Raw genomic sequence first — 13,755 nt, 5'->3', positions numbered from 1 at the left:
CTTTAGGGAATTTGCCATCCATGAGTATCAAATATGGACTACATCTTGTATCCTCTCCACTTCAACAATATCTTTTCTAAAATTGCTCCCCAAACAACGTAGAATGCGTAGTACTACTAATTCTCTTTATATCATATTTTGACCTTCCAATCCCACATTTTTATGGACATACTTTGCATCCTAAAATGCACTTTATTCTCTCAAAAGACAAGTTCCATCTACATGTTTGCAAACTTCAAGCCCTTATACATGCAAGCACATACTATTTCCAGTTTGTTAAAACTTCAAAGCAAAGAATATTTTCTTTGCAAACAACTCTAGCCATATAGGGGGATGAGAAGAGCATCTTTGATTAACCCAATGTTCTATCTCAAACCTTATGTCTAGACATAGTGTCAATCTCTTTCTTTCTATCTCTTTCTATCAAGCGTGACCATTACACTTCCTCTTATGCAACCCTTTTAATCCAAAAAGTGGTTCTTACTTTGTGGGCATGCCCTAATCTAATTGTCCCCCAACTACTCCTAGGATATTTTTTGGTTGCATAAGACCTAAGCTTATATAGTCTTGTTCATCACATCATCACAACTACTCTAAGACTTAAAACATAGCACTATGATGTTTCTACTAAGATAGTTTCGCCTTGTTGAGTAAGTTTAATGTTCAAACTTAAACTAGTATGACTCCTCACTAAAGCCTTACTGATGTCCCTCATTTGAATATAATACCATCATTATATCTTAGTACAAATAAATATCTATGATACAAATCTTTCAACATAAAACAAGCAAACACAATCCACTTTAAGCTTCACAAAGCCTTTTATTATAAAACATTACTTTTGTGGCACAACATGCACAATTATCAAACTATGATCATGAGCAAAGTGTGTAAATGGATGCAAGTGGTACTATTGTTTCTATTTACGAGTTAGATTCTAGCAATATGGCCAAGTTCTTTTAGGTACACAACACTTCTACCTTGTACAATAATTCCTAAACTCGAAGATTTATAGAGCTAAAAACATGCCATACTTCAATTAATTTCTACAATGATTCTAAGCATAATACATCATTCGCAAGATTAAAAAATAACTCTTCATTTGTAGGATTAACAAATAACACTTCTACCTTGTACAATAATTCCTAAACTCGAAGAATCTATAGAACTAAAAATATGTCATACTTCAACTAACTTCAATAAGGATTCAAGGCATAATACATCATTTGCAAAGCTAAAAATATGCAATGCTTCAATTAATTTCTATAAGGATTCAAGTCATAGTACATGTCTTTTAATGCCATGCAACTTTGTCTTAAGATTTTTTTGTTGGAAAAATAAGATGAACCTAAGCACACCCGATTTGACATAGATCTTGAACACGTCCTAAGATTTCAACTAGCACATCTCTAGAAAGAATATATAAAACTTATTTAAATTAATTCTTAAATTGAATATATTTATCTAGACATTTTTCATTCCTCCCTCTCACCTTTTGTGTTACGTAACACAAATCTGCTTGCTTTATACTCTACATGTATCTGCAATAAGTCAACTTTCCTATGCTCAATTCACAAATCAAACATAGGTCCTTCAAAAAAAAAGTCAATTCATTATAAATATAAAGACCAAGAGTCATAAACTTGTAATTCTTACCTAAAACCCACAATTCAAAAGTAATAATAAGTTTTTTGAATAAAAAACCTCTGATGAGAAACACTTTAAATCACAAGCATTCTCTAGTGAATCTTCTTAATACTTTTGGAGATTTGAAGAACAATTACAGCAATCATTTATTGCTTGGGTGACATGGAAATTTGGTTGATACCTTAGTACACATAGCACAGTTGTGCAAGATAGATCTTCATTATAATATCATAATCTGAGAAATAAAAAATGTTCATCTTTCTCTGCTCTTAACTATCCATTGACACATAATTTTTTCCCCCTTCCTCACAAACTAGTTCTAAGAAATGCTAGTCTACCACTTTACATGGTGTGAAGACCTCATTGCATATGGCTTTTTAAAGTACATGAAATACAAATGAGAATCATTATGTGACCTAGATCTCGCGCCAACCAACCATTTAAGAAACAAACTCACATTTGACGCCAATTAAATACTAGAACAGCCATGTAAAGGGAGGAAAGCTGCACCATAGGGTATAAGATATGCTCATCCCATATATTTACAATATTTAAATAAGAAAAGCTTTCGCCCTATACAGCCACTGCCATATTTATAAAAAAGATAAGTACAGCTCAATAAATGTCTCCATCATCGCCGCCTCCTAGATGGGGAGCCTATAACACCCTCTTTGTCTTCTTCAGACTCTCGCTTGATACTTGCATCAGTTCCCATTAATTCATGAAGTCCCTCCAGTTTCACTTGTGGAATCTTTGATAATAAGCTATCCCTTGCAAGTAACGATCTGCTATATGTTGCAACAATCAGTAAACTTTGTGAACTCAAAAGGCCAGCTGTATATTTTCACTTGAAATTTTGTAAAGTTATATATTCTTGGTGAACTCTTTTTGCTCAGCCATAAGTAGCAAGAATATATTGTTGCAATATCCCTATTTCTAGGGTTACTTTCTAATTACACAATTTATTCAAGTTCTTTTGACCAAATTGAGATCCTGTATGTAGCTTACAATGGTTATGAGTGTGACGTGTCTTTCCTATCATTAAAAAGCAATCAACTTTCTAAAAGGTGGTGGGAAGACACCTGTGTAACACATCCTAAAGGCCAGTTCCAACTTAGCAATAAATATTTCAACCCATCCATGCATACATGTAAGTACAAGGCATGGCCAACACATTTAACGCGAAAGAAAGGGGTTTAAACTTTCATACTGTTGTGGAATTGATGAAAGTGGCAGGGAAGATAGCTGCTTCATCTGTTGCATAGAGTAAGGATGATGTGACGCATGTACTTGCATCATTTGTTGTTGCTGCCAAGGGGACAATTGTTCAGAAATCAAAGGCACATTCTGCAGCAATAATTTTGGATCCGTTTGGCTAAAGGGCTCCGCACTTATCTCAGTTTTTATATCACCAACGGCCCTCTCTTTGTCTAACTTTTTGCCGAAACTCGTAGGACTGCTCATGCTGCCCTTGGATGCTGACACTTGTTGTCTGCGCCTTGCTGCTAGTTGTTGAATATTCTGCAGCTTCATTTGCTGAGACAGCTGCTGTGGCGATTGTTTTAAGTCGGGATGGACCTGAAACAGCCTAAGCATTAGGAAAAAACAGAAACACAACAATGGTAGGAAATTGGCTAATTCTGTGTCAATAACGAAGTGCAGATACTTGAATATATTGCAGCAGAGCCAGCGATCTGCTGATTGAAGGACGACAATATGTGGATATTAGCCTAAAGTCTATTGAGCCCACCAGTTCACAATTATGCATCACAACATATGCTTGAAAAGTTTGCAAGTTTTATACAAATGTAAATTGATCGCACCCATGAATATACAGATCATTTCAAAGTCAAGAAGTATTCCAGATTTGAGGACACAAACGAGAGAAGGTAGAAACTGAACTTGAAAGGAAAATATTGTTACCATGAATCAGCCAGTCTGGCGTTTGGCATATGTTCTCAATGCTTAATTTAGGGACCAATGATTGATCTTTTCTATATTTAGAAACAACAAAAATTTGTTGTGTGTGTAGGTTAAAGCAGGCATTATATGGCCTAGAACAAGCATCCAAGGTCTGGTATGCAACAAGCATCCACACTTTCTAAGCAAAGGTGAGAAAGAGTTTTGCTGATCCAAAATTTTATCATATACATAAAAACACAAATATTGTGCTTTTGATATATAATATCAATGACATACTCGTCACAAGTAGTAATGATGCATCGGTGGCAACAGTTACAGAAGATCTGGCAAAGTTTTTTGAAATGTCAGAACTATAAAGTTACTGCCTGGGCTTTGAGGTATGGCAGCTAAAGAGGAACGTTATACTCTCCCACACCAGATACTGGAAATATATTTTAAGAAGGTTCAACATGCAGCATATTAAACCTTTAAAGACTCCCATGGATAACAAATTGGCAGCTTATGATGAGTCACCTTGTGTCGATGCAACTCTGAAAAAGAAGCTTGTGGGCAGGTCTTATGTATTCTATTACACTAAGCATCTCTTCTACTATGTGCAAAATAAGTCACTTTATGCATCAACCAAGGTAGCTTAGAATGCACCTGGACAAATTATACTTTGATTGAACTGAGTTACATGGCTTTATTGATGCAGATTGGGCAATCCAGGAAATGAAAGGATATGTAATACTGGATACACTGTCCTCACTTGGTTGCAGCAATAAGCTTGCATTGTCATCTACGGAAGCTGAATATAAAGCACCCACCATGGTAAATATGTTAAGCCACATGGTTGGGGCTTCAGCTGAAAGAAACGGAATGCCAAAATAGAGGCAATAGAAGCTGTATATGTGTAACTGTGAATCCTGCTTTCATGATAGGAATGTACAACAAATAAGAAGATCGCTGATATATTTTCCAAATCCTTTGTGGGAGCCTGGAGGAAGTTTGAGAGGTGCAGAAATATGCCAGGGATACAGCATATAAAACTAAGCATGAAGGGAGTGTTAGCTGTTAATGTTCAGCTTTTCTTCAAATGCAGTTAAAGATCAAGGATTCGTCATCCTTGAATTCTGAAACGAGTAAAGCTCAGCTAGGGCAAGCATAACTTTGTTATTGGCCAATATAAATATTTTACTTTGCCATGTGGCACTCTCACATCATCTAGGGTTTCCAAATCCCTAAACTCAAACTTAACTTTGTAATGGGCCAATATAAACATTTCACTTTGCCATGTGGCGCTATCACATCATCTAGGGGTTTCCAAATCCCTAACCTCGGTCTACATAGGTCTTGATAGTTGTATCTTGTGTGATCTTCATTCGAACTCTTGCACATGCTGTCTTGTCCAATTGTGGGGGTTCAGGAAACTGAAACGAGATGTTTCCTCCCTTTTTATGCATCTACTTGCTTCCCTTCCACTCCAACACTGGAGCTTTTTACAAGAGGAGACACCCTTATGATGTCACATCAATCTTCCATGTTACAATTAACCATAGTTGTGATTAGTATGCTTCATTGCTTCTCCAACCATTTAACCACATTTGGAAAAGGCATTTCAAACTTGCATGTACTTTACTATGGAAATTCCACAACTAGGGCCCATACTATTGACAAGAGAGAGATTTTTTTGCTGTCTGCAATCCCCTAAATGTCATGTTTCCAAGCTCATCTACAAGATAGTTTTTGAGAGTCTTCATTCCAACGTAAGCAAGGAATATATATGCAAATGATCATTAACCAAACCACTGAAAGGTGGAAATTAATGTCCTTCAAATATAGTGAGCAGCCACACCACAAAACGTGCTTCAGGCAATAGAAACGTTTACAAATGTGTTGTTCAAAAAAATTCTATGAAATAGCCTTGCAATTTTCAAAACACATGCACCTATCCCCAAAACATTGTACGGTGCCGTGCACGCTCATTTCGCTCCCTGAGTTTGCCTTTCGCCACCTCCTCCTTGCATCCTCACTGGTCCAACCTTCATCTCTCACCTTCCCTTCCCTCAACACCACCATTTCGGAGTTACCTTGCCAAATACCCCCTTGCCTCAGGTGCTATCGAATTGTTTGCAGCCTGGGCTTCTCATTATCTTATCTCTTTTCACCCATTCTTTTCACACTTTCTTCTCTCACCCTTGCGGCCACATTCCAGCTCGTGATTGCACCTTAAATCTTCGATTTTTGTCACCCAACATCATTCCTTCTTAGCTTCCTTTGAGCCCAAGCTAGCTGTCTGAATGTTGGACAGCCACTCTACTCTCTTCTATTTCCCTTCAAAGCTCATCCCATTCTCTCCTAATGCCCCACCATGGGCACGAGAGGTGAAAGCACAAGGCATGACCTGTGGCAAGTCACATCTTCATTAAGAATGGATGAAAGGACATTCTTGGCCTATCATCAAGGGGCATTGGAGAGAGATGCAGAGATTCGATCTGTCCTCCATCACACAGTCACCAACCAAGCCCCCCACGCCATACTGTCAATGGAGCAGCAAATAGAGGACATAGAGGCTACATCCTCACATTCTAATACCAAAGATGTCAAGGGCTTAGATGTGACTCATGGTAGCCAAGATCATACCATATCTTCATCGCACGAATATGAGACTACATCTACCAAGCCTTTCCTTGCACATCGCCCTAGTTTGTCCAATGTGTCCACTCCACCCATATGTATGGGACTTTTTGCTACGATAGCAAGTTCCCCACGGCCTCTTGTCTGTAGGCTAGGGTAAGCAAATGGAAGCTCAAAAATTATTGTAATGAATTGCTGGGGGGTTGTAAAATGCCATTGTTTTCTTTTGTACTGCCATAGGTTGCTATATCCACATGTGGATGAATTTGTGCAACCATGGTACTTTAGGTACTTTACGAACTACTGAGACTAGACTCCAGAGTACTTCAGCCATATCATTGAGGGGGGGTTTGTAGAGATATCTACAATGATATGGTGTTATAGGACATAAATCAACTAGTACTTGGGTACTATTTATACCAAGTACTTGTATTGTTTCATTTGAACATTCCAATTGGAGTTCAAACTCCACCTCAAGGTCTAAAGGCTGGATCATTTTGAATATATTTCCAGTTGTCTATGTCAAGTTATGAGCCTAGCAAAGTTAGGATGTGCACTCTATTAATCTGATTAATTGTGTGTGTGGGTAGGGGCAAAAATTTTAACAAGCCTAATTAGCATATTAAAATAACTCCTAAAAACTCTTGGGAAAAAAAAGCATATTGAAATAACTCCTAGAAACTATTCTAGCCTAGAAATGTTGTCACGGGGACGTGAAGTTATGAACCGTGACTAACTTTGGCTTAGGGGACTAGCCCAAGAGAAGCGACAACTCCCAGAAGTCCCTAGGTGCACACATTAGGCCTACGTGCTAGGGGCAAGGCAAGGATTAGAGGGGTCTAAAGGTAAGGCCCAAGAGAAACCAACGTTTCATTGGTTAGAAGGGTTAGGATTTTAATGTGAGGGGCAAACCAATGTTTCTTTAGTTTTAGTGGGTTAGAGCATTAATGAGGGGGCCACGTGGCAGCCCCTCATGCAAGCCCACCTACCCCTTCCTCTCTTTTCAAACGTAAGGCTTATGGAATGGTATTCTTGACGTTTTGGAAGGTTGGAAGAAGACACGCATTTCGAGGCAGTCCGTACAGCTGTACGGACTGCAGGCGTTGATCTCGAGGTGCTTGCATGGGTGTATTGTTTTGTTTTGCACGCTTTTCCAAGACGGGTTGTAGTACACTTTCCAAGGCTGGCTGTACGGACTTTCACGTGCTGCTGTACGGGATCCAAGGCAGACTCTAAGGATGATTTTCGTACTGGTACAGGTGATTTTGCTGGCTGTACGGCAGTCTTCTTCTGGTGGCACACGTCCCGAGATACCTTCAACGCTGTTGTGCACCCCCTTTTTCCTGCTGTACAGCCTGCTCAGCTCCTCTCTCCTCCCCGTGATCAACCTACTCTCTTTCTCTCTCTGATTCCAGCCCGTTTTCTCTCTTCCTTCCCCTCTCCAAGCTGCTGTTTCCTCATGCTACCTCTTGCTTGCTGGGTCTGCTGCCCGTGGAGGTGTTTTGGATTGGATTGGAGTTCCTTGGAGCTGATCTAGAGCTGGATAGAAGTCGTTTGAAGCTGGTATGAGTTCTCTTGTCACTATCCCTTTCATGTTGATTGCATTTGGTCATTTTGGGAAGCTTATTGTTGCTGCCTTTGTTGTTGGAAGCCCCTCTTGGCCATTTAGGCAGTGAATAGGCACCCAGTGGACATTGGTGAATGCCTTAGCCTTGCCTTGGCACTTGGGCACTAGTGTGTGCACTAGGATGGAATGCAAGTTGTAGCCAAAGTTTGGCTTGGACAGTGGAATTGCCCGTGGGGCAGAGCACAAGGGTGAGCCCTTGTTGTATGTACAAATTTCATCCTAAAGAGATAAATAAATACCGGAAGGGGCACCAAGTGTTTGGGGCAAGTGTGGTGTCTTGTACTTGGTTTCATTGAGCAAGGGCGCTCTAGCCTCCATCCAGTTATTTCTCAAATTGTTTCTAAGTGGTATTGTTTAAAGTTAAGTGGCCGGAAATGATGCAATGTTGCTGTGAATAATGAATATGCAATGATAGTTATGGTCTACTGCCCTTTAGGAAACTGAAGGCTGGTTACAATGGTTCCATTGCTGGGATCGTCACCATCTTTCTGCAGAGGTGAGCACTGAAAGTGTTGGGTGAAGAAAAAACTAGCAGGGAAAAACCATCCTGCAAATCTTAACGCAAAACTAGCAGGGAATAACCATCCTGCAAATAACAATGCAGCCTAGAAAGAGGAGACTCTCCAATTTTTGGCTGTTACAATTATTCATACCAAAATTACTGCTTCTTACCAAAGAAAAACAAATCTCCTAGCGCGTACGGCTGTCCTTTTTCGCTTCTTGTGCTCCCATAGGTTGTTTCTGTTTACGATTGGGACAAACTGATGGCCCTCCTCTTTGCAAAGGAAACACTTTCCAGCTTCAAATAGGGCTTGCCGTTCCTCAGGAGACAATCTCTCTCTGGTACTGGGCTTACTATAAGGTCGCCGGTCCCCATCAAACTTGACTTTGGTCGTCTTGGAAAATTTCCTTTTCGTGAAAGAGTCATCCTGTTGCTTACCTTTGAACCCTGGAATCATCCCTTGCATGAGAGCATAGCATTCTCAATCAGGTGAGACATGTTGGAGACCCTTATCTTGGTGCAATAGTCACGAAGTTCCTTTGGCAGCCCACAACAATACTTTTCCACCTGCTAAGACAACCTGCTTAGACAATGATACAGTCCTATACGAACTGACTGGCAATAAGGTCTCCCATAACTTTTTATTATACTCTTCGAGGTTCTTACAGTTTGCGGCATCCAGCTTATGCCATGCTGTCATTATATCCACTTCAAAAGTGGTGATGACCCAAGCAGATGAGAAAACTTGCTTGAACTCAACCCAAGTGTCAGGGGATTTACTCTACAAAAGCAAATTGGTCCACCATTGGAGTGCATTACCCTTCAAGAAGGTGGCTGCCTTTCAAACTTTGGAAGATTCTGTGAAATGACCACCGGAGTAGGCAGCATCAAACTGTTGCACAAATGTCGGAGCCTTCAATCTATCCCTCATATCCGGTCTAACCGACTACGACTAGTGGCTATATAAGAGCAAGCCCGTGAAGCCCATTATCATCACTGCCTGAAGAACTGATCCTCCGCCAAAATATCTCGGATGCTTCATGGGCTAGGGAGGACTTCCTGTCCTTGATTGACTGAATGAAAATAATTGGCATTGCCCGCTACAGGGGTGACTATGGGCATCTCTGGTGCCTGTCCACTGAAAGATACATGCCTGTGAGTCTTCTTATGCTTATTCTGCTTCTTCTGATCTGTCTTTTGGCTTCTAGGGGGAGCATTACTAACAGGAGAAGCTTGCATAATCTCCATGAAAGTCTGTTGCCGTTGTGGCAGGGCTCCCATTGCACTTTGCATTCGCAACTGAAAAAGGGCATTGGGATCAAGCTTCTCCGCTTCATCTATCTTGTCCTGCGCATCCTCAATGGCATGCTCAGAAGGAACATGCTGTCCCTCATCATTCTATTCTTCTTCACCCTCACTGTTGTTGTGCTCCTCCTCAAAGCTGTCTACTTCTTGCTTGGAGATAGTCAATGATCTTTCTCGGTGTGACATGATTGTTGGTAATATGGCTGTAACAAAAATGCAATGGGGATTTGATTTTTGTATCAGTCAGAAGATGGAGAGTCTCCTCTTTCTAGGCTGTCTGGTAAATTGTAGAATAAGTATTCCTTACCAGTGTGGATTGCTCTTGTTGCCCGGCATGGCTAGAGCAGCACATCCCTGTATCGCATGCCTGTTTTGGATGCTCTTGTTGCCCGGCATGGCTCGAGCAGTAAATCCATTTAGTATGTGCCAGTTTGTGTTTGATTTGAACCATGAGGCAAGGATCCAAATCTAGCATAGATTGGTTGAACATGCAAGTCTAAAAGGACATCGAGTACCGGGATATATGTTCCTAGGATCCATTATCGCCATATGTGTGTGGTTCAGGTTATTGGAGGCGAGTGAACTAGCAGATTTCACTCAAAGTAGTGTAGTCCACTCAGTTGTTGTGCTTTGACCTGACTTCGGGTGTAGTTCCTTTAGGCTCAACAGAGCGTGGGTCTGGAGCATTGACTGGTGCTCAAGAGGGGAGTCAGTGGGTTGTGGGATTGCCAGGCCTGTTGAGCAAGTTGATGCTTTATAAAATCCTTGGACACCTTTACAGTTGGTCATGGGCATTGGTGAATGCCTTAGCCTTGCCTTGGCACTTGGGCACTAGTGTGTGCACTAGGATGGAATGCAGGTTGTAGCCAAAGTTTGGCTTGGACAGTGGAATTGCCCGTGGGCCAGAGCACAATGGTGAGCCCTTGTTCTATGTACAAATTTCATTCCTAAAGAAAGAAATAAATACCAAAAGGGGTGCCAAGTGTTTGGGGCCAATGTGGTGTCTTGTACTTGGTTTCATTGAGCAGGGGCACTCGAGCCTCGATCCAGTTATTTCTCAAATTGTTTCTAAGTGGTATTCTTTAAGGTTAAGCGGCTGGAAATGATGCAATGTGGCTGTGAATAATGAATATGCAATGATAGTTATGGTCTACTGCCCTTTAGGAAACTAAAGGCTGGCTAGAAATACCAATCAAATACTATAATCAGAAATTGTTTTTTACAACTTTCTCAGCCAACTTTTGTGCTTTCTCATCTTTTCGTAGCTTTCTGCTTTTACCAAAGGTCTATAAGAAGTTTGGGATCAGTTCTAAGCTGTTAATTGCTCTTTCTTGTAAATTTGCACCTCTACCAGCTGCTCTCCTTGCTTATTCACCCTCTTCCTAGCACCTTCCTTGTCCGCTTGCCCTTTGCCAACTTCCAGCATGAAACATCCAAAACTGCTTACTCCTAGCTTTTCATCAAACCACGGGCACAGGCACAAGGATTGTCCTCCCAGCCAACCTCGGTGGTAGTAAGCTCTCTCATGAAAATTCGTTACGTAAAGCTCTTGCTTACAAAATTCCACCAAGCCCCAAAATTCCCTAGATGGATCTAGTATGCCACATGTCTTCATTCTAGGGTCCCTCCTTAATGCCTCTCTTTGGATATCATTAAAACCATTTGCCCCTTGGCACATTTCATGCATTTAGGTCCCTTAGCCTTAGATCCACCTAGTCTAGTGCCATGTCACCCTCACCAAGGACCTTGACCTTGATTCCTTTTTTATCAATTACATGAAGCCCAAACAAATATAATACAAACATTGATCCTTTAAAGGAAAATGTCGACTGACCCTTCCAAGGTCATGTTACCTCAACTTGAGCGTAACATTCCTTCCCTCTTCACGCATTAGCGTCCTCGATGATAAAGTCTGCGAACACTCTCCATAACTGGTATATGAATTCCCATGTAGCTTCTGATAGAGGTAAGCCATGCCATGCAACCAACATCGTGGGTATCTTCCAATTGCGTACTTGCATTGTTCCTTGGTCCAAGATTCCTGTTGGTTTGCGTCTTGCATTATCCTCTATCTCCTGGAACAAAACAACACCCTCGATTAGTGAGTCGCCTGTATGCAAAAATTTCTTCAAACGAGAAACATGAACCACTGGGTACACCTTACAACCCTGTGGTAATTCTAATTTATAGGCTATCTTGCCTATTCTTTTGAGAATTAACCATGGCCCACAATATCGAGGTGATAACTTAGCACACTATCCTGCAGTCAAAGACTTTGAGTGCGAAAGAACTCTGAGACAAATCTTTTCTCCTTCCTTAAATTCTCTAAGCGGATCTGTTTTCATCCGCACACGCCTTAGCTCTATCCATAGCTTGGCGGATGTTAGCTCTCGCAAGTGCTAGCATCTCCTGCATCTGAACCACAAAGTTCGTGGCACTAGGCACTTTCTGAGGTACTCCAACTGTACTTGGATTCGCTGGTCTATAACCATAGTTCAGCTCAAAAGGACTAAACCCTGTAGAGGAATGTTTTCTATCATTGTAGGAAAATTCTAACAATGGCAACCACTTGTCCCATGTATGTTGCCTCAATGACGCATATGCTCTAAGCATATCCTCTAAAATTTGGTTGATTCTTTCCGTCTGACCATCCGTTTCTGGATGATCCCCACTAGTCATTCCCAACTCAGTCCTTAGTCTCTCAAACACTGCAGTCTAAAAATGACCTATAAATTTGACATCCTTGTCTGACACTATGGATTTAGGGAATCCATGCAAACGAAATATATGTCTAATAAAACAATTCCGCCACTTGCGGGGCACTAGCAAACTCTCTATGAGGAATGAAGTGAGCCATCTCAGTAAGACGATCAACCACCACAAGGATAGAATCATATCCACCTTGTGTCGTAGGCAGACCTACAATAAAGTCCGTGGAAATGCTCTTCCACCTACGTAGTGGTATTTTCAAAGGTTGTAAAAGTCGGGGTGGCATGCCTTACTTGACATGAAAAACAACGTGTCACATATTCATGAATATGCTTTTTCATCTTTGGCCAAAAGGAATCTTGCTTCACGAGATCATATGTCTTCTCGACTCCTGGATGTCCCACACATGGGCTATCATGGCATTCTTGAATGACTCTCTGCCTCAGATCATTCTGATTAGGTACTACTACCTTGCCATTTCTTTTCAACATATCATTCCTTATGGCATATCTTGCATAAGTTTGGCCTTTTCTTAATGCCAAGTCATCCTTTTCCCCGGGTTTGAATACGTGAGCCTTAGGCCAAAGGCTCTGGAACTCGTCCACCTTTTGAGTTTCTCTAATCTTGGTCATTAGAGCACTCTCTAATACCGTGAAACTCATATTATGCATAACGTGACAACGCATCAGCCACTTTATTATCCTTTCCTCTTCGGTACCGAATCATCTAGTCAAACTTCTGCATGAGTTCTGCCAACCTAGCTTGACAGCCTCTCAAGTCAGGTTGTTTACAAAAATGTTTCAGAGTAGCATGATCAACATCAACATAAAACTCTGATCCATACAAATACTGTCTCCATGTTTTCAGAGCATGGACAACAGCATACAACTCTAATTCATGAGTTGGCCAATTTCGTTGAGAGGGAGAAAGCTTCTTGCTTTCAAAGGCTACTGGCCTTCCCTCTTGGAGGAGAACTGCTCCTACCATAATGCCACTTGCATCGGTTTCAAGGAAAAACGGTTTCTGGGGATCAACTATTTTTAACACCGGTCTTGAGACCACAACTTGTTTTATGGTATTAAAACTTTCCTGTTTATTCCGTCCCCATATAAAAGATACTTTATCTGAGGTCAGATCAGTCAATGGCGATACTATTTCGAAATATCCTTTGATATGCCTTCCATAAAATTGAACAAATCCCAAGAATGATCGCAAAGCGGTCAAACTCTGAGGGATTGGCCAAGTCAGTATCGCAGCCACTTTCTTTGGATCCTACCCCCTCATGAATAATTATGAATCCTAAATATTCAAGTCTTACCATACACAGTATAGTTTTCTTTTTATTTACATAAAGACTGGCTTTCTTCACAATACTGAACACTATTCTTAAGTGTTCGTAATGCTCAGTAATACTTTTACTGAATAC

General features: G+C 40.8%; 1 protein-coding gene across 2 annotated transcripts in view; it reads right to left on the bottom strand.

Annotated features, from left to right (window-relative positions):
* Window positions 1-1,904: 1,904 nt before the first annotated feature.
* LOC147883225 (transcription initiation factor TFIID subunit) overlaps window positions 1,905-13,755 on the bottom strand; it is a 79,981-nt gene continuing 68,130 nt past the window's right edge. Inside the window, exons 7-8 of one of the 2 annotated variants that reach the window (XM_087399958.1) lie at window positions 2,858-3,225; window positions 1,905-2,435 (exon numbers count right to left, since the gene is read on the bottom strand). In XM_087399958.1, the coding sequence (XP_087256084.1) occupies window positions 2,279-2,435; window positions 2,858-3,225 (525 nt within the window). In that variant the 3' untranslated portion in view covers window positions 1,905-2,278. The remainder of the gene's footprint in view (window positions 2,436-2,857; window positions 3,226-13,755) is intronic. The other variant, XM_087399959.1, reaches the window with a different exon arrangement.

This window comes from Dipteris shenzhenensis, chromosome 28 (genome assembly GCF_047967505.1).
Source record: "Dipteris shenzhenensis isolate YYH24624 ecotype China chromosome 28, Dip_SZ_1.0, whole genome shotgun sequence".
Lineage (NCBI taxonomy): Eukaryota > Viridiplantae > Streptophyta > Polypodiopsida > Gleicheniales > Dipteridaceae > Dipteris > Dipteris shenzhenensis.
This window is presented reverse-complemented; position numbering and strand designations above follow the sequence as displayed.